Consider the following 20581-nt stretch of genomic DNA (forward strand, 5'->3'; position numbering starts at 1 on the left):
TTTAAATAATTCTTATGAGGAAAGGAATTGGGATTGCTTAACCTGAGGAAAAGATATTGGCATGTGCACGTGTAATTTTTCAAAGACCCAGGGTTTCAGTTGAATGTACAATCTTATTTTATTGCTAGTATGATGTGAGATTTGGGAGAGACTGAAGCAGGTTTGTCCTCAGAGACATTTCCACAGAGAATATAGCTACTAGTTGAAACATTATTCACGTATCTGTGAAAGATAAAAGACAAAAGACAAGAAAGAGCTTGACTCTTAATTCTGGTACTATAAACTTTCTAGTATTTATTAAATACTAGAGGCCTGGTGCACAGATTCATGCACCAGTAGGGTTCCTCGACCTGGCCTGTGCCCTCTCGAAATCCGGGACCCCTCAGGGGATGTCAGATAGCCTGTTTCGGCCCGATCCCTGCAGGCCTGATCCAGATAGGAGGGAGCCCAATCCCCGCAGGCCCGATCCAGACAGGACGGAGCCCTATCCTGTGTGTTGAGCATCTGTCCCCTGGTGATCAGTGCATATCATAGCAACCGGTCGTTCAGTCGGTCGCTTAGGCTTTTATATATGTAGATTCTAAAACTCTGGATAATACCATGTCTTAGAGATACCATAAAACCTACTTAAAATACAGAGAAAAAAAAGTCTCACAGTCTTAGGAAATGCATAAAGGGGAATGTATTCTCAGAAATATTTTAACCCAAAATAACACAGAATAACAGTGTAAATAATATCCTTTTGTTCTTAAGAGAGTGTTTAGTGGTATAAAAAACATATGATACTAGTATGTTACTTTTATGTTTCTTTCTGTTTGGTAAAATCTTTTATTTGTACTTCTTCCCTCTTAAATTGTGATTATTTTTTATTTATTGTTTTAATAATTACTGTTAAAAAATTTTTTTTTGCTTTCACTTCTTGAAGCCCATTATTCTACTTTAAAAATTATGTGACAAGTTAATTATAATTAATTTTGTGTTATAAAAACATTCTAAAATATTGTCTATATGTTATTTAAAACATTTATTAGAACTGTTGATTGATGATAGAAATGTTTAGCCTTTTCCTGTCTTTCTGCTTTTATTGCTATATTTGCTTGTTTTTATAATTGAAATGGAAAATTCTATCCCATTTTAAACCACCAATGATTCTAGTTTATTTCCTTGTGTGGATCTTAACTAAGCTTATAAACCAAACTTCTTATACTTACTACAAATATTTTCTGCATAATATAGTTTTTATTTTTTTAGGAAAAAACTTGCAAAGAATTGAAGCATCAATTTCAAGTACAGATGGAAAGCACACTTAAGGATCAGAATGAACTGAAAAAGTCACTTGAAAAAGAGAAGGAGGTAAGATTTTCTTTTTATATATCATAAAATATATAAAGTATAAAAGGCCTTTATATTTAAAAAATATTTTCACACTGATGCTTAAACCAAAGGAAGGTTTATTTCCCTGAAATATAATGAATCATATATACATAGTTTAAAACTATAATTTATGTTCTACCTCTTACTAAAAAGATTTAAGCTACTTTATAATAAAAAGCCCAGAATTGAGAATTATAATTAAAGATGAAAAATTGAGTCAACTAACTATTGAGTTATTAGCTAATGTAAATTAGGAATTAGTGTTGGAAAAAATCTTAATGGGCTTTCCATAGAAATGACTTTTTAAGTGCTCTTTATTTCATGGATATTTTTTTTTTAATTAAATCTTTATTGTTCAGATTACATTTGTTCCCCCCCCCCCCATAACTCCCCTCCTCCCAGTTTCCGCCCCACCCTCCGCCCTTACTCCCCACCCACTGTCCTCATCCATAGGTGCACGATTTTTGTCCAGTCTCTTCCCACATCTCCCACTCCCCTTTCCCCCCCAAGAATAGTCAGTCCCTTCCCTTTCTATGTCCCTGATTCATTATAATCACCAGTTCATTCTGTACATCAAATTATTTATTCACTTGATTCTTAGATTCACTTGTTGATAGATGCATGTTTGTTGTTCGTAATTTGTATCTTTACCTTTTTCTTCTTCTTCCTCTTCTTAAAGAATACCTTTCAGCATTTCATATAATGCTGGCTTGGTGGTGATGAACTCCTTTAGCTTTTCCTTATCTGTGAAGCTCTTTATCTGACCTTCAATTCTGAATGATAGCTTTGCTGGATAAAGTACTCTTGGTTGTAGGTTCTTGGCATTCATCACTTTGAATATTTCTTGCCATTCCCTTCTGGCCTGCAAAGTTTCTGTTGAGAAATCAGCTGACAGTCGTATGGGTACTCCCTGTAGGTAACTGATTTTCTTTCTCTTGCTGCTTTTAAGAGTCTCTTTTTGTCTTTTGCTCTTGGCATTTTAATTATGATGTGTCTTGGTGTGGTCCTCTTTGGATTCCTTTTGTTTGGGGTTCTCTGCGCTTCTTGGACCTGTAAGTCCATTTCTTTCACCAGGTGGGGGAAGTTTTCTGTCATTATTTCTTCAAATAGGTTTTCAATATCTTGCTGTCTCTCATCTTCTGGCACTCCTATAATTCTGATATTAGTGCTCTTGAGGCTGTCCCAGAGGCTCCTTACACTATCTTCGTATTTTCGGATTCTTTTTTCATTTTGCTTTTCCGGTTGGGTGTTTTTTGCTTCTTCGAATTTCAAATCTTTGACTTGATTCTTGTGCTCCTCTGTTCTGCTGTTGGGTGTCTGTATAATATTCTTTATTTCAGTCAATGAATGCTTAATTTCTAGTTGGTTCTTTATCACAACATCGAGGGTCTCATTAGTTTTTGTGAGGCTCTCATCAAGTTTATTGGCAGCTTCTAGCACATTATTGTAAGCCCTCAAAATTGCATTTTTTAGCTCTATATCCTCCATTTCTGTCATGTTTTTTTGTCTCCGCATTTTTTATGCTTTCTTGGTGCACCCCCTAGTGGTCTTTGTGCGCAGTCTTGTTCTAGTTAAGCCTTGATTGTTGTAGTTAATACTAGAGGGATTTGACCACCAGGCCGACTGGCTGTGAGAATCAGCTGTGGGAAAACTTCTGTCCTCTAGGGAGGTGCTAATCTAGCCTTTGCCTGAGGCGATCCAGCAAATGGCTCTGCGCAGGGCTTGGGCGGTTCGGGATCAACAGGGCGGGCGGAGGGAGCAGTTATGGCTGCTCTCAGTCTCGTTCCCAGAGGCTCTGCTTCTCAGAACCCCAGCCACCGCTGCAAACCTCGGAGAGAAAGCTGCCCTCACGTTCCAACTGGTGCCAGACAATCCCGCTTCTCCCGTTTGAGTCTTGAGTCCCTAGAGACTCGCCCGGATCTGGAGCTCAGAGTCTGAGAGTCCCTCCTGATTGAAAACGACAACCGCGCCCTCAGCCACCAGCCCACTCTGCGCGCGCACCTCCACACCTTTTTATTTTCCACACTGCGCCTCCTCTGAGCCTCAGTATGCTGTTCTCTCTCCTTCTAGTTGAAGAGTCTCTCCTCATCCAGCTTTCCTGTGGTTCTGGGTGATGTCCGTTCCGCTTTTAGTTGTATTTTTGAAGTGGTTATTTGCGGCAGCAATCTCCGGTGTTTACCTATGCCGCCATCTTGGTTCCTCATCTCAAGCTTATTTCTCATGGACATTTGTATTGGTACATATGATATTGGTTGAATAACAATCGAGATTTTTTCTATTGCTCTCTATCAAAAACAAACAAGCAAATGAATAAATAAGTGGTTATAATATATAATTGTAATTCTCTGAAGACATACCTCTAACAACTAGAGTTCAGGCATGTAGCTTTCTAGAGATCTGAGTTGATAAAGCAACAAAACCTACTCCTGACAAGTCTTTAATATGAAATTATGGTGGCTTAGTGCTCAAGGTCGGAATACAGATTATCCAGAAATATTTACTGGCTATGCCACTTATTAGTTATTCTGTCTTACCTTGTTTTAGGCAGATGATTTAATTTCTCTGTGCTCCAGTTTCCTCAGCAGTACAACGGGGCTAATAATAAGAATCTATGACATAGGAATATTGTGAGAAATATATGGGTTAATATATTTTAAAGTGCTTAGAACACTGATTAGAATAAAATAAATGCTCACTCTTAGCTTTATTTTTATTACTGGTTATCACAACATAATCATCATTATTGTTACATTATCTGACCCCTATTTTACACAAAAATATTCCCTTTGTATTGGAAATAGCTGAAGCACCCATATGTAGTACTGAAACTTTAAAAAGTAACTTTGAATATGGTCAAATGCTCAAGTTAGGTTCCTAATGAAATATACATATAACATTAAAACATGACTTTGGCTGAAAGGGTAGAAGATAGTTCTCTTTGGCCACAGAGGAACCTCAATGTAACTTCTATATATGGTATCTAATTTTGAACAGAAATATATGCTAGTAGATTGTAAAAAAAAAAAAAAGTAGTAGCAAAATATGTCTCATTTCTCTAAATGAGGAAACTATTGTGTGGTGTGGTTTAGTGTCATCAGACAGATACTAAATGTATTTCCCAAAGCGATTTTAGTTTTTGTCATAGTTAATATGAAGTTATTCTTTCTGATTAACCCTGGGCAGCAGGCTCAGTTAGCATTTTGAGAATAAAGTAACCCTTAATTTTGCAGACCTCCATTTAACAGACTTAAGATTTAATGAACAAAATTTCCGGTCCATATGTCATAAGTGAAAATTAACACCCTATTAATTTTAAAATTCTTTTAACCAAAATTTGCTTATAATTAAATGAACAGGTTATCTTTTGTTATGAATTCACTGTTATTTTTAACAAATTTTTGTGAATGGGTCATATGTTGGAAAAAACACTGTAGTAATTTCACTGCCATAAATAAATATTACATATCTACAATTATAGTCTACATATTTAAATCTAAGAGTCACCGTCCGTAAACACTGTTCAGCGAATGATTAGCACATGATCACATTGCATCGTGCATGGTAATTGGTTCTGTTGTCACCTGGTGTGAATTTTTGCAGCAGTTTTAATGTATGCCAGCCAGTGTTTCAAGGTGCTCTAAGCCACATCTCAGCCACTTGTGGTGACTAGTGAATGCACACATTTATTAGACCTATTCAGTAATACATATAGAAAACTTTGTGAAATTAAATTTCATACATACTTAATTTTAATTACACAAATGTGTCTAAATAAGTAAAAACAGGTTAACTAATTTGTCAATTTTTTAACATATGCATTAGGAAAGACTACTTTATTATGTAATATATTTTTCAGCTTTAATGGACACCCCTTCCCCCGAATTAGCCCGTTATATCAAGGTTTTTTTGTGTTCTAGAAAGACAATAGACATTCTAGCAATCTAAAGATTGATGTTGATATTCTTATTTTCTATGACACAAGGGAATACTTGTCTAGTTCATTTACAAGCTCTATCCAAATACAAAAATCATAAATTTAAAAGGAAGTTAGGATTAAACAAATATTAAAGATTAATCCAGTGTGTCATCTAATAGTGAATAGTGTCAGTTATGAAAGCTCCATGAATACAAGGATTTTTGTTTTGTTTTTGGTTCACTATTGATTATCTGTGGCCAATAGGCTCAGTAGTTTCTACCTAGAATAGGGGTTGGCAAGTAGTAGATAGTCAGTAAATGTGTGCTTGATGAATAAATGAATGCTAAAAGGATTTTCTTTTCTTATAGACTTCTCATCAGTTGAAGTTGGAACTCAGTTCAATGCAGGGACAAGTCATACAGGCCCAGGATAATTTAAAACAAAAGGAAAAAGAAGAACAGCAACTTCAGGGGAACATAAATGAGCTAAAGCAATTGACTGAACAGAGGAAAAAGCAAATTGAAGCACTCCAAGGAGAAGTTAAAATTGCTGTCTCACAGAAGGTAATGATATGTTTGTTTACTTTTTCGGGGAAGAAAAACTATAATTAAGATAATATGATAACTAACACATGAATTGCAACGAGGAATATTTATATGCTCAAAATATTTCTAAGTTAAATGTGTAAAAGTACTTAATTATATGATTAAATATCTAAGTCTAGATTCTGATTTACTTATAACCATTGTCAAGTAATTCTTATTTAAAATTCTAGAATAAATCATTTTTCTGATATACATAAAAGGATCTTTTTGTAAAATAATATATAACACTTATTAAAGGGATGATTAATACAGCATTTCTAGTGTGTTTAAAAGTAAATTATTCTTATTAAGAGAAAATAATCAAGAATAAAAATTACAAAATTGGATATAAAAAAATCAGTAGTGTAGATGTTATGTAGTTATGATTATTTGATATTTTAAGTTATCATAATGGTTTCTATTTCCAAACCTACTTTAATTTGTTGTTTAGCATCTATTTTCATTCTTAAATATGTTTTAATACTGTCTAGATCAAGAGTTCATAAAAATGAACCATACTTGATATTTTAACAAAATGAATTTTCCCCCACTTTTGGTATATGCATATTAAGTGTCCCATGGAGAAGAGAGAATTAAAATCACTACTATGTAGAAAAAAATAAAACATGTTATATATTACGTGGTAACTGTCATATTACTAGAGGAAAAATATTAATTCTACAAATATATATTTTACATTGACCACTGTTTTTATAATTATGATTATGCTATTTTATAAAAAGAATAACTTTTATTTATTTATTTTTAAGTCTATTTTTATTGATTTCAGAGAGGGAGGGAGAGAAAAATCAATGATGAGAGAGAATCACTGATTGGCTGCCTCCTGACATCCCACAATGGAGATCGAGCCCACAACCTAGGCATATAGCCTGACCAGGGAATTGAACCATGACCTCTTGGCTCATAGGTCGACACTCAACCACTGAGCCATACTGGCCAGGCTAAAAAGAATAATTTTTAATAATACAAATAAGAGTAGACAAATTTTTTTATTCATTTTTGTGTGTTGTTATATGTAATCATAGGTCAGGATATAATTATCATAATACATATTTTGTTATATGCTTTGATATCTTCTTCTTTTTGGAAAAATGTCACTATCCATTTTATTTTATTATGCTTTGATAGCTTGATGTCATTTCCCCCCCAAATCTATTAGTCTCATATCCGAGTATTCCCTAGATCTTTGTTTTTATAGCATCATAACTTAGTTAATTAAAAAAAAACTCTTTCCAGCACACTTTTGTTTTCATTAAATTATTGGTTACAATAAAATTTCTTTCAGATTTATGATTAATATTGCCTATATTTTGCATGGCTTTACTACATGACACCTTAGGATTATGAGATTTTTAAGAAATGTTCTTATTAGTAGTTGCCTTAGTTCCAACTGCTATACCAAAAATACCATAGACTGGGTGGTTGAAAAATAAACATTTATTTCTCATAGTTCTGGAGGCTGGGGAGTCCAAGATAAAGGCATCTGACATATCCAGTGTCTCATGAGGGCCCATATCCTGTTTGTAACAGCAGCTTTCTCACTGTAACCTCATATGGCAGAGAGAGAGATTATCACTTTTATATTTTGTCTTATAAGGGCACTAATTCCATTCATGAGGGCTCCACCCTCATGACCTAATGATTTCCCAAAGGCACCACCTCCAAATACAATCAGATTGTGGGTTAGGATTTCTATATATGAATTTCAGGGGAGACACGAACGTTCAGCCATAGTAGTAGTTTACTAATGTTAGTGTATGGATGCTAAAATAAAGAATGTATTTTTTTGTTGTTGTTGTTTTAAATCCTCATCTGAGGATATTTTTCCATTGATTTTTAGAGAGAGTGAAGAGAGAGGGAAAGACAGAAGAAACATCAATGTGAAAGAAACACATCGATCGGTTGCCTCCTGCACGAGCCCTGACCAGGGCCCAGGTCGGGGAAGAGCTTGCAACCAAATTACATACTCTTGACTGGAATTGAACCCGGGACCCTTCAGTCCGCAGGCCAGTGCTCTATATACTGAGCCAAACCAGCGAGGGCTAAGGAATATATTTTTTAACCTTGGGGAAGACAGCATTTTGGGGAGTATTGGGTGGATAACTAGTCTCTGTAGATTAGACTTGAAATTTAAAGTAACTGGAGAATCATTGAAAGGCAAGAATAGTTAGGTTTTGTTGAGGAGCAGTGTAGCATCATGGACAAAAGATAAATTTTAGAGCCAATCAAATCTGAATTTAAATTTTATGTAACATACATTAGGTTTATGTTCACAGGGAAGTGATTCATCTTTCTGAGCTAAATAAAATGGGGTCATAGAGTTGTTTGTATGCATTATCACTAGTTATAATAATTGAGATAATGTATTTATTTAAAGCACCTATTACTGTGCCCAGTGCAGTATGTTGGATATTATATGAACGTATAGCAAACTATGATCTAACAGTATCAGTGTGCATGGTAAGCCGAGCAGTGATGGTCTGTGACAAAGTTATCAGTGGTCCACATTGAAATAGGAAAACCGAAGGGCGGGGGGTAAGAGATCAACGGAAGGACTTGTATGCATGCATATAAGCATAACCAATGGACATAAGACACTGGGGGGTAGGGAAGGCCAGGGGATTGTCAAGGGTGGGGGAAAAAAGGAGACATATGTAATACCCTTTGTAATACTTTAAGCAATAAAAAAAGAAATTAAAAAAAGAGAAATAGGAAAACCAAGCATAATGTTTAAATGTATGTAGATGTATATTATATATGTGTACACTCATATATATATAAAACATACATATTTTCTATGTATATATTTGCATGTAATCATATTTTGATTTACATATATTTACATATAATTATTACATATGTAAAATCATATATATGATGGTTTAGGAGCCATTGATCAAGAATCACAGGATGAATAGGATATGGTCCCCTACTCTTAAGTAACTTATAGTTTAATGAGGGAGCAGGTATGTAAAGAAAAAACTGTAATAAAGGAGAATGGAATAAGAACTTAAATAGAAATATAAGAAAAATTAAAATTTAGTGGAAATTGTGACTGCCTTTCTAATGGAGCTAGCATTTGTTGAACTGGGCCTTTGAAGATGATTATAACTTTACAAGGTTAAGAAAAGATGGAAATCAGGCATTTCAGAGACAGAAAATAATATTAGCAAAGTTTGAACATTTAGAACAGGGGTCCTCAAACTACGGCCCGCGGGCCACATGCAAATACAAATATTGTATTTGTTCCCGTTTTGTTTTTTTATTTCAAAATAAGATATGTGCAGTGTGCATAGGAATTTGTTCATAGTTTTTTTTTAAACTATGGTCTGGCCCTCCAATGGTCTGAGGGACAGTGAACTGGCCCCCTGTTTAAAAAGTTTGAGGACCCCTGATTTAGAACATTAGCGATTGGAGTGCATGGTAAGTAGAGAAGTGAGGGGAGTTGAGGCCACAAAATTAGATTAATCCAAATCACAGTAGATGTATAGTTATTTCCACTTAAAAATTTTAATATTGGAGGGTTTTTTTTGTTTGTTTGTTTTTTAAGAGGAAAAAAACGTACGTTTGTAAAGGATAAATTGAAAAAGATTGACTTTTCTGTATTCTTCTTTGGGGCTTTAGTTTTACTGCTATTAAAGCAATTATCAAACTGTTGCCTTGATCTTTTTAAAAAAATGTTTTTATTGACTTCAGAGAGGAAGGGAGAGGGAGAGAGAGATAGAAACATCAGTGATGAGAGAGAATCATTGATTGGCTGCCATCTGCACACCCCCTACTGGGGATGGAGCCCACAACCTGGGCATGTGCCCTTGACTGGAATTGAACCTGGGACCCTTTAGTCTGCAGGTTGACGCTCTATCCACTGAGCCAAACCAGCTAGGGCTGTTCTTTTTTTTTTGAATTTCACTTCCCCACTACTAGATTTGAGTTCCTTAAAGTCAGAGAACTGTGTCTTTTCACAAATGAACTATCACTATTTTTTTTAAACGAATGAGTGAATCAATCTGTCAGAGTAAAGATAGTGAAGGCCCAAATATAAGCCTGAAGGGCCATTATGGTCATTGTTAAAACTTCTCAGAGGGCTTAGATGAAAGCCGTAAAAGTTACTAAAGAACAGAGGACATGTGAAAAATGTTAAAGAAAAGAAGCAATGTTCTACAAAAGAAAATGTGTAAATACAGTATAGTCTTCAACAAGGAAAAGATATCCAGGAATTCTTCATCATGAAAAATCTAAAATATAGGAAATGAAAGGGAGGTGACATGGGATGTTACCAGATAATGTGTGGGGAAACCAACCCCATTTTTCTCTATAGGTAGTGAGCACCACCCTCTGTCAGTCTGCCTCCTTGGTCTCTACCCATCCCCTCTTTTCATTTCCCACTGCCACAGTCTTGGTCTAGGTTGTCTTTTTCTCTTATCTGGACCAATAATCCCTTAGACATTCAGGCTTTTCTACTTCAAATCTATTTGTCACTCATTTATTCAAGAAATATTACTAGGCACCTATTTTATGCCATGGCACAATTCTGGGTGTTAGAGATATAGCCATGAACAGACAAGGAACCTGTTCTCATAGAACTTACACTTTCTTGGGAGAAGAAACTAAACAAGGTGATGTGGAAGATAGTGATGGGACAGAGCCCTATTGAAGGTTGGGTGATCAAAGAAGCCTTTCTGTAACAGACTGTGATACAACCATTTCTGATAACTCACTACACTCGGACCAGTGCAAAGAAGCCTTTCTGAAGAGATTTGAGATAATATATAAAATATAAAGGTCAGGGGAGACAACTAGTGCAAAGACTTCAAGGCTAGAACAAGCTTGGTATTTCTAAAAAGAGAAGACTAATATAGGTTAAGTATAGTGGGAGAGAAGAGTGATATGGGGTGAGCTCAAGAGAAGTAGACAGGGACCAAAGCATATACATGCAAACATGTTGATTATAAGATAACAGAGAATGATATATTTTATTCTAAGGACAGTTAGACTCAGTTGGAGAATTTTGTGCAGAGAATAGTACAGCCTGACTAAAGGGAGATAAAAAAGCAAGCAAGGAAGGCATTGCAAAACTATTGCAATAGTTCAGAAAGTACATGATAATGGCATGAACTAAAGTGTTAGAAGTGGATGATTTGGGAATATGCTTTGGAAGTTGAGTCATCATGATTTGCTGATAGATTAGAAGGTAAGAGATGATGAAAGAGGAATCAAGAATAACTCTAGGTTTGGGACTTATGCAAGTAGATGGATGACCATATTTACTGGGGGAAGTAGTAGCTTTTTGATGAGCAGGGTTGCTGTCATTAACAAAAAATTCTGCTTGAGATAGATTATCTGTCAATCACTCATGTAGAGATGCCAGGGAAGTACTTGGATAATGAACCCAGGGTTTAGGCGGAGAGGTTAAAGCTAAAATAAATGATTTTTAAAAAATATATTTTTTATTGATTTAAGAGAGGAAGGGAGGAGGAGAGAGATAGAAATATCAATGATGAGAGAGAATCATTGATCAGCTGCCTCCTGCATGCCCCACACTTGGAATCGAGCCTATAACTCGGGCATATGACCTGACTGGGAATCAAACCATGACCTTCTGGTTCATAGGTCGATGCTCAACCACTGAGCCACACCAGTCGGGCAATAAATTATATTTAAAGCCTTGAGTCTAGTTGAGATCTTATAGATAGAGACTATATAGAACAGAAGAGGGCCATGGACAGAAACTTGGACTCTATAATGTTGAGAAGTCAAACAGAAGAAGAGGAACTAGTAAAAGATTTTAAGGAGGAATGACCAGTGAGGTAAGAGAACCTAAAACATAGGTGCCTGGAAACCAGGTTGAAGAATGTTTCTAGGAGGGGACACTATCAAGTATTTCAAGTACTGCGGGGAGGTCAAGTAAGATGTGGACAAAAGCATAACTATCGGATTTTGGAACGAGATGGTTGCTGGTGATCTCATAGCAATTTATTTGAAGGGGTATAGTTAAAAGCCAAGTTCTTATTTTAATACTGTGCACACATGCATTTTAATTATGCCATAATTTGTGCATAGCTACTGAGTCTTCTTAAAAACTAAAGACAACTTTAGAGTTTAGAGGAGTTGGACCTTGGAAGATTTTCTTTTCTGCCTTGATGATAATAAAGATGACCTGGAGAAATTTCCTAACTTATTTTTTAATTTCAAGGAGAAAAACCAATAACTTCAACACAGTAATGGCTTTTTAATTTGTTTCATGGAGAAATTTCCTTTAGTTTAACTTTGAGCTATATCATCTTCTACTAGTACATACAGCCTTTAGCACTACGTCTTCCATCAGAATGTGGTCGTTACCCTCAGTTTCCTGAGACCTTGATACTTAGGACTTCCCAATGACATGCTTTTTTTTCTTTATTTAATTGGTTTTTAATTTTTTGGATTTGAAATTGGGACTTGTTGGATTTTGTAACTCTAACTTTGTAACTATAAGGTAAGTATGTTACTCTTTACTAAAGTAGAATAATTACAGGGTATGGATCCAGTTTAGTCTGTCCTTGGAATCTTCTTAATTGTGTGGATTTCATTTTATATTTGTAACTGATTTTTGGCATGCATACCATTTTAAATAGCTATTATATGTTTCAGACAGAGCTTGAGAATAAACTACAGCAGCAGTTAACCCAAGCATCGCAGGAACTTGCAACAGAGAAGGAGAAAATGTCAATGTTACAAAACACATATGAAAAAAGTCAGGAAAACCTAAAACAGCTTCAGTCTGATTTCTATGGGAAGGAATCTGAACTTCTTGCAACAAGGCAAGACCTTAAGGTATAGTAAACTATATTTTTTCATAAAAATCAGTAAGTTGTTTATAGACATTCATTAAATGATTGATTTCAACCCAAATGGGCAAGGGAATGTTAATATTTGTGGAATTTTGCACTTGTTTTCTATTAAATTATTATTTTTGGAGAAGCATGCATTTTAAAAATGAAATTGTCTTATAACAAAATATATGTATAAGTATATGCATTTAAAAATAACACCTGTAATAGTAAAAATTTGGGAACTTATTAATTGCTAACATATTAGCTTATCTAGGGACTTAGCTATCTTTATGTAAAATAAAAACTTTAAAATGTCTTACAGTTAAAAAATCTAAGGAGTTTTAAATGTAAACTACTTGTGAAAATGAAAGCAGTTTATTGTTTCTTGTCAGGTAATATGACTTTAGTTTTATATATTTGTTACCTTCTTAAGACTACTGGAATGCCTGATGATTAAAATTAGGCGGTTATAGCTCAAAGTAAATTTAGCATTAATAATCTAAGCACGAGAGGCCCAGTTCACGAAATTCATGCACGGGGGGAGGGGGGTCCCCCTCAGCCCATCCTGCACCCTCTCCAATCTGGGACATCCCTCTCACAATCCAGGACCACTGGCTCCTAACTGATCACCTGCCTGCCTGCCTAATTGCCCCTAACTGCCCCCCCAGCTGGCCTGGTTGCCCCCAACTGCTCCCTCTGCTGGCCTGGTCACCCCTCACTGCCCCCCCCTGCCAGCCTGGTTGCCACCAACTGCCCCCCACTCCTGGCCTGGTTGCCACCAACTGCCCCTCCCCCTGCCGGCCTGGTCACCCCTTACTGCCCCCCTCTGCTGGCCTGGTTGCCCCACACAGCCTGCAGTTCGGTTGTTTGGTTGTCCTTCACTGCCCCTGCCCCAATCTTCCCCCTGCCAGCCTGGTCGCCCCATGCAGCTTGCTGTTCAGTCATTACTGTGAGGGTGTCCCGACCAATTTGCATATTACCCTTTTATTAGTATATATATGGAATACTATTTGATTAGATAAAGTATCATGTTTATTAAAATGAAGGATATGGAAAAAGAGTAAATAATTTTTATGTAACATTAGGTATCAGTTTTCTAAGGGAAATGGAACATTTATATTCTCTCATAGAAGAATAAGCCAATTCTGTCTTTCTATTTTTTTCTTTTTTCTGAAATATAATATTTGTGTTTTGTGTTTGAATTTTTGTTTGTAATTTAAAGTGAATTATTAAAAATTCTGAAAATCATAGAGTATTTATATATGTAATGTATGTAAATATACTAGGTCTATATTTTATTCATAGTCTGTTGCTCTAGGGGAGGCTTTATGAAGGAGGTAGGACTGGACCAGGTCCTGAAGGATACATGGAATTTGAATACAGAGACTGTCTTGAGAAAGATCATTTCACTCAGGGCACGTTTGAGAAAAGGTGCTGCAGTGGGAATGAACAAAGCCAGGAGACAATTAACATAATTGTCTTGCTAGAGTGCTGGTTTGTGTTTAGAAGCTAAGGTTAAAAAGGTTGGAATCAAACTGTGAAGTATCTTAGATGCCTAGCAAGGATGATTGGACTTTACATTTGGGGGGAAAAAGAAGAGGAGTAAAACGAAGAAAATAGTTATTTAAGCAACTTGACCTGGAAGTGGTTTATAAATAGCTGGGATTGGACCTGGGGTAAACTGGTGTTAGAGAGATTAGTTAATAGGCTATCTTCCCTTCCTTCTGCCACACATTCCAGTAATCAAGGTAGGAGTTGATTAGAACTAGGATTGAGGTTAAAGAGGATGGAACAGAAAGGGTTTCTGAGATAGACAAGATGAAACAGAAGGGCTCAATACATACAGTCTGTAAGGAATCAGTGGTGACTAATGATTTGACACAAAAATAGCCCTAACCAGTTTGGCTCAGTGGATAGAGTGTCGGCCTGCAGACTGAAGGGTCCCAGGTTCGATTCTGTTCAAGGGCATGTACCTTGGTTGCGGGCACATCCCCAGTAGGGGGCATGAAGGAGGCAGCTGATCAATGTTTCTCTCTCATCGATGTTTCTAACTCTCTATCCCTCTCCCCTCCTCTCTGTAAAAAATCAATAAAATATATTTTTTAAAAAAGGAAATTGAGTAAAATAATTTTGTAGTGCCAACAGTTAGATTATATATATTAGAGGCCCAGTGCATGAAATTTGTGCATGGGTAGGGTCCCTAGGCCTGGCTGATGATCAGGGCCAATCTGTGGGGCGACCAGCGGGGTGATCTGGGTCCCCGCTCTCACCTATCTTGGCTGGGCACTGCCCGCTCACTGGCCCTGCCCCCGCCCCTACCGCCACAGCTGGTCAGGGCCTATGGGCTGGGGGCAGCTCCTGCTTTGAGCGCCTGCTTCCTGGTAGTCAGTGCACGTCATAGCTACTGGTCATTCCGCTGGTAGTTATGCCGTTCAGTCAGTTTGCATATTGGGGTTTTATATAGATAGATTAGTTAAGTTCAAAGTTAGTAAGAGTTATTATAAGAAAAAGAAAATCTGAAACATATCCTCTCTACATAGCTTTAAATTATTATTATTATTATTTAAAATATAGTTTTATTGATTTCAGAGAGGAAGGGAGAGGGAGAGATGGAAACATCAGTGATGAGAGAGAATCATTGATTGGCTGTTTCCTGCACTCCCTCACTGGCAACCTGGGCATGTGCCCTTGACTGGAATCAAACCTAGTCTACAGGCCAACATTCTATCCACTGAACCAAACTGGCTAGGGCTAAATTATTATTTTTTTACTTTATTGATTGATTTTAGAGAGAAAGGAAGGGAGAAGGAGAGAGGAAGAGACAGATTTGTTGGTCTACCTATATATGCATTTACTGGCTGCTTCTTGTATGTGTCCTTACTGGAGATCATTCTTGACTATTGGGATGATGCTCTAACCAACTGAGCAACCCAGCCAAGGCATATTTATGTTTTCTTTATAACACTGTTGAAAATCAGGGAAGGTTTGGGGAAGAGTTTGGACTTTATTTTAAAGGTAGGAGGGAACCACTGAAAGGATTTGTTCAGTTTTGTATTTTAGGCCAATGACTGGCTATAGGATAAGGGATGTATTAATTGTAGGGGAATATGGTGGAATGTAGAGACTAAAGAAGAGACTTTGCAGTCCAGTTGCAGATGATGGTGACTTGGGCTGGTAATAGTAAGGATGGAGAATGTGGATGAATTTAAAGGGTATTTAGTTGATAGAGGAGATGAAACTTGACTGCTCATAGAAGTCCTATAGAAATCACACCCTTTTTAAAATATATGAATGTATTTTACCCACGAATATAACATAGTAACAGGACTTAGATCTCTTAAACCAATATCCTTTCATTAAGCCAACAACTATTTTTATGATGCCTGAAAGCTACATCATGTACTAATATATATATCTATATACACATACACACACATATATATTTAAATATATTTTTATTGATTTCGGACAGGAAGAGAGAGGGAGAGAAAGGTAGAAACATCAATGATAGAGAATCATTGATTGGCTGCCTCCTGTATGCCCCCTACTGGGGATTGAGCCTGCAACCCCTGGCATATGCCCTGACCAGAATCAAACTGTGACCTCCTTGCCCTAGCCGGTTTGGCTCAGTGGATAGAGCATTGGTCTACGAACTAAAGGGTCCCAGGTTCAATTCCGGCCAAGGGCAAATTCCTGGGTTGCGGGCTTGATCCCCCCCAGTAGGGGATGTGCAGGAGGCAGCCAATCATTGATTCTCTCTCATCATTGATGTTTCTGTCTATCTGTCTCCCTTTCTCTCTGGAATCAATAAAAATATATATATTAAAAAAAAACACACACACACAAAACTGTGACCTTCTGGTTCATAGGTCGATGCTCAACCACTGACCCATGCTGGCCGGGCAGTACTAATATTTTTATACATAAAAGAGTCATTCAAATGTAAATATGGGCAAAAAGTGAAAGGCAGAGGGCTAAGTCTGCTGTAGAGTTTTACAACTATTAAGAGACCATGGATAGATGCACTATTCTAAAGCTTCCTTGTATAGATTAAGGCCTTCCTTGTGTAGACTGAGGCCCGGCTTGGTTTGTGACAAGCCTAGTGTTGCACAATTACAGAACCATGATTAGATCTCAGTTATTCTGATTCATAGCCTTTTATTTTTTTATCATAATTTCACTAGAATTTTTTTTTAAAATAGAGTAGTGATGAATTCTGTATTAATGCTTCCAAAATGACAATTATCTGAATTACTTAAGATGTTAATTTTTAAAAAAAGAAGTAAATTCCTATGGAAATTCAAATGATATTATAAGCCAGAATAAGAGATAGTCATCAGCCATTATTTTTCTATTGCTTCAGTGGTTTTATATGATCTTGTTGTGTATAAGAAAGAAGAGGAGAGGTTCAGAACCTTGTAACATGACACCTGTCTAAGGCAAGGCTGCCATCTGTGGGCTGAGGGTGTACACCAAGACACCAGTAGAATAGAAGATGGTGGGTTGGCCTAATCTATGCTTTTAGCCCCATCTGCTGGATTATTTATGAAATACGTAAATTTGTCTGGATTTCAGATTGGTTGTGCTGTGTGCTATTTGTTGTTGAGGAAAGGTTGAAGTGGAATTTAACTGTAAATCTCTCACCCTGAGTGAAGTGAAATTCTAGTTCAGAATTAATATAAATCTTAGCCTAGTACTCTTCCTTGTCATTTCACCAGTCATCAAGAAAAAATAAAAAATTTTTAAAGAAAGGAGAAAATTGTTGAATGGACAAAATAGAAATAGCTCTTAAAGAACACTGCAGAAATTATTCATTAGCTATCCTATATAATAAAGAGATAATATGCTAATTAGACTGAACAGCAGAATGACCGTCCGGAGGGCCGAGGCAGCCGGGGCAGCTGCAAGGGCCAAGCCCCTGGCACAAATTTTGTGCATCAGGCCTCTAGTAGCACTACAGTGTGATTGGGGTCTTCATTCAGGGTCAAGGTTGGTAGTTGATGTATTCAGGGATTTGCCTATTCCAGTGGGAGTGGATGGGTTAAAGAAAGCCCCAACTAAACCATTGAATGTGAGAAGGGAGTTCCCTAAGGGAAGAGATTCTAGCAGGTGAAAATAACATGGTCTGCAATATGAACGAAAGGAATATTTAAAATATATGGTGACATGCCACTGGATGACATAGATGAATATTCAGAGGCAAGGTAGAGCAATATGTCTTGGCATCTTCAGAAAAAGTGTAGTCCAGATTTTGAACTTGACTTTAAAGATTTATTTGTGAGTTTAAAATTTTAGAGGCTTATATAAGTCATGAGCATTTTGGAATTCTTGTGGTCAAAGATTGGGGGTACTGTTACTTTCAGGCTCTAGCAAGCCTTGGTATTCTTTAGCTTCTGTCACCTAATTACAATTGGTTTGGACTAGGCATTGTCAAATTTTGTTCCTTTTATCTGAAATCACTCTCAATTCTTGTGATACTTAGGTTAGTTTTCACATACACCATGGAGCCTTCTGTAATCATATTCTACAGAAAGCTCTCACACCATTTTTCTGTGTGTTTGGCATATAGCAAATGCTTTACTAACATTGTTCAACTTCTGTTTTACATTCTGGTTCTGTTTTTCAGGCTACATAGTCATCTCCTTTAGTCAAGGACTATCTTATACCCTCCAGTATACTGTAGTAGTGTACTTAATTAATGGTTAGCTGCTTGATTAATAAAGGACAAGGTGACTTTAGGTGTTTCCTGAAAAAGAAGCCTTAGGGTTAGTTTTATGTGTTCTCCTGGAAGCCATTGAAAATGGAAATTTAACTTACATCAGAAAGACTTCTGAACTGAATTAAGGAGTAAACTTTCTCTTTCAGGAAGCTTAAGTCTCTTAAATAATGCCTTTATTTTCATATATTTTTTTTTGAATGCTTACTATAGCCATGTCTAATCAGCAGGGATGCTACCCGAATTATATCTTCTGCTTCCTTTTCAAGGGCACTATATCTCTAGAATAAGAAAGATAAACTTCTAGATGGTGGAAAAGATCTTCGAGTTAGTTCCCTTCCCTGTGGATTCTTTTCTTAGCAATAGCAAACGAGAGTGACAAGGTTCCTGCCATTTCTGTTACCCACCTATTACCATATCTACCCCCAAATGAAACATAATAGGTCAAAAAGCTTTCCCTTTCCCCTATCGGCTTCTCAGAATATTTGGGTCTTAGAACAGCCAGTAGCTATGGGCTGTGTAAGCTGACAACACTATTGCTGCTACACAAGTGGAAAGTTAAAAGGAGGGGTGATGGCCTTCTCAGAAATGAAGCCTCAGGTGTCTGGTTGACTTTCCTCTTAGTTCACTTGATCAGGTTGGCAGATGTGAAATAACAGTTTTGTTTTTACTTACAAAAGGTTTTAGTATGTCAGACATCACAGATCCTACAAAACATATACAGAGTGGGGCAAAAGTAGGTTTGCAATTGTTTGTATGGAAAATATACAATAATTAATAATCCTATCTAATAAAAGAGTAATATGCAAATTGACCATCACTCCAACACACAAGATGGCCACCCCCCGTGTGGTCAAAGATGGCCAGCAGGGGAGGATAGTTGTGGGCGATCAGGCCAGCAGGGGAGGGAAGTTGGGGGCAACCAGGCCAGCAGGGGAGGGCAGTTGGGGGCGACCAGGCCTGCAGGGGAGGGCAGTTGGGGGGGGCGACCAGGCCAGCAGGGGAGGGCAGTTGGGGGCGACCAGGCCTGCAGGGGAGGGCAGTTGGGGGGTGACCAGGCCAGCAGGGGAGGGCAGTTGGGGGCGACCAGGCCAGCAGGGGAGGGCAGTTGGAGGGGACCAGGCCAGCAGGGGAGGGCAGTTGGGGGTGACCGGGCCGGCAGGGGAGGGCAGTTGGGGGTGACCGGGCTGGCAGGGGAGGACAGTTGAGGGCAATTGGGCCGGCAGGGGAGTAATTAGGCATCAATCAGGCTGGCAGGGGAGTGGTTAGGGGGTGATCAGGCTGGCAGGCAGAAGCAGTTAGAGGCAATCAGGCAGGCAGGCAGGCAAGCATTTGGGAGCCAGCAGTCCCGGATTGTGAGAGGGATGTCTGACTGCCCATTTAGGCCCAATCCTGATGTGGGATCTGGCCCATGTGGGCAGTCGGACATCCCTCGAGGGGTCCCAGATTGGAGAGGGTGCAGGCTGGGCTGAGGGACATACCCTCCCCACCCTCCCCGTGCACAAATTGTGTGCACTGGGCCTCTAGTTAATAATACAAGAATAAACTGTTTTGCCTACTCACAACTGTACACCTACTTTTGCTCCACCTTGTATGTATATATAACTTAGCATTTAACTATACAATCTCTTTTTTCTTTTTTTTCATGTCCTCCATGTCTTCTTTCTAACCACATATGTATTCTCTGACTATGTTTGATATGGTCCATACTTACTTGATATTCCTTTGTACACTTAGCCAGTAACAACTTATAGATTACTAGAGGCCCAGCATGCACCTTCTCCAATCCAGGACCCCTTGGGGGATGTCTCTCTGCCGGTTTAGGTTCGATCCCAGGATTGGGCCTAAACCGGCAGTCGGATATCGCTCTCACAATCCTGGATCACTGGCTCCTAATCGCTCACCTGTCTGCCTGCTGATCGCCCCTAACTGCCCCCCCCCCCCCCCCCCCCCCGCTGGCCTGGTCGCCCCCTACTGCCCTCTCCCTGCCGGCCTGGTCGCTCCCAACTGCTCCCCTTCCCCGCCAGGCTGGTCGCCCCACACAGCCTGCTTGTTCAGTCGTTTGGTCGTCCTTCACTAACCCCCTTGCTGGCCTGGTCGTAGGCAGCCATCTTATGAGGGCGTGAGGGTTAATTTGCATATTATCTCTTTATTATAT

At 38.0% G+C, this 20581-nt stretch overlaps 1 protein-coding gene across 2 annotated transcripts in view; it reads left to right on the plus strand.

Moving 5' to 3' along the window:
- EEA1 (early endosome antigen 1) overlaps positions 1–20581 on the plus strand; it is a 154814-nt gene that overhangs the window by 122162 nt on the left and 12071 nt on the right. For both annotated transcript variants that reach the window (XM_070409588.1, XM_070409589.1), the window contains 3 exons: positions 1252–1353; positions 5659–5853; positions 12526–12708. In XM_070409588.1, coding sequence (XP_070265689.1) covers positions 1252–1353; positions 5659–5853; positions 12526–12708 — 480 coding nt within the window. The remainder of the gene's footprint in view (positions 1–1251; positions 1354–5658; positions 5854–12525; positions 12709–20581) is intronic.

Source organism: Myotis yumanensis, unplaced genomic scaffold (assembly GCF_028538775.1).
Source record: "Myotis yumanensis isolate MYYU_CA2020_CCGP unplaced genomic scaffold, mMyoYum1.0.hap1 SCAF_3, whole genome shotgun sequence".
Classification (NCBI taxonomy): domain Eukaryota; kingdom Metazoa; phylum Chordata; class Mammalia; order Chiroptera; family Vespertilionidae; genus Myotis; species Myotis yumanensis.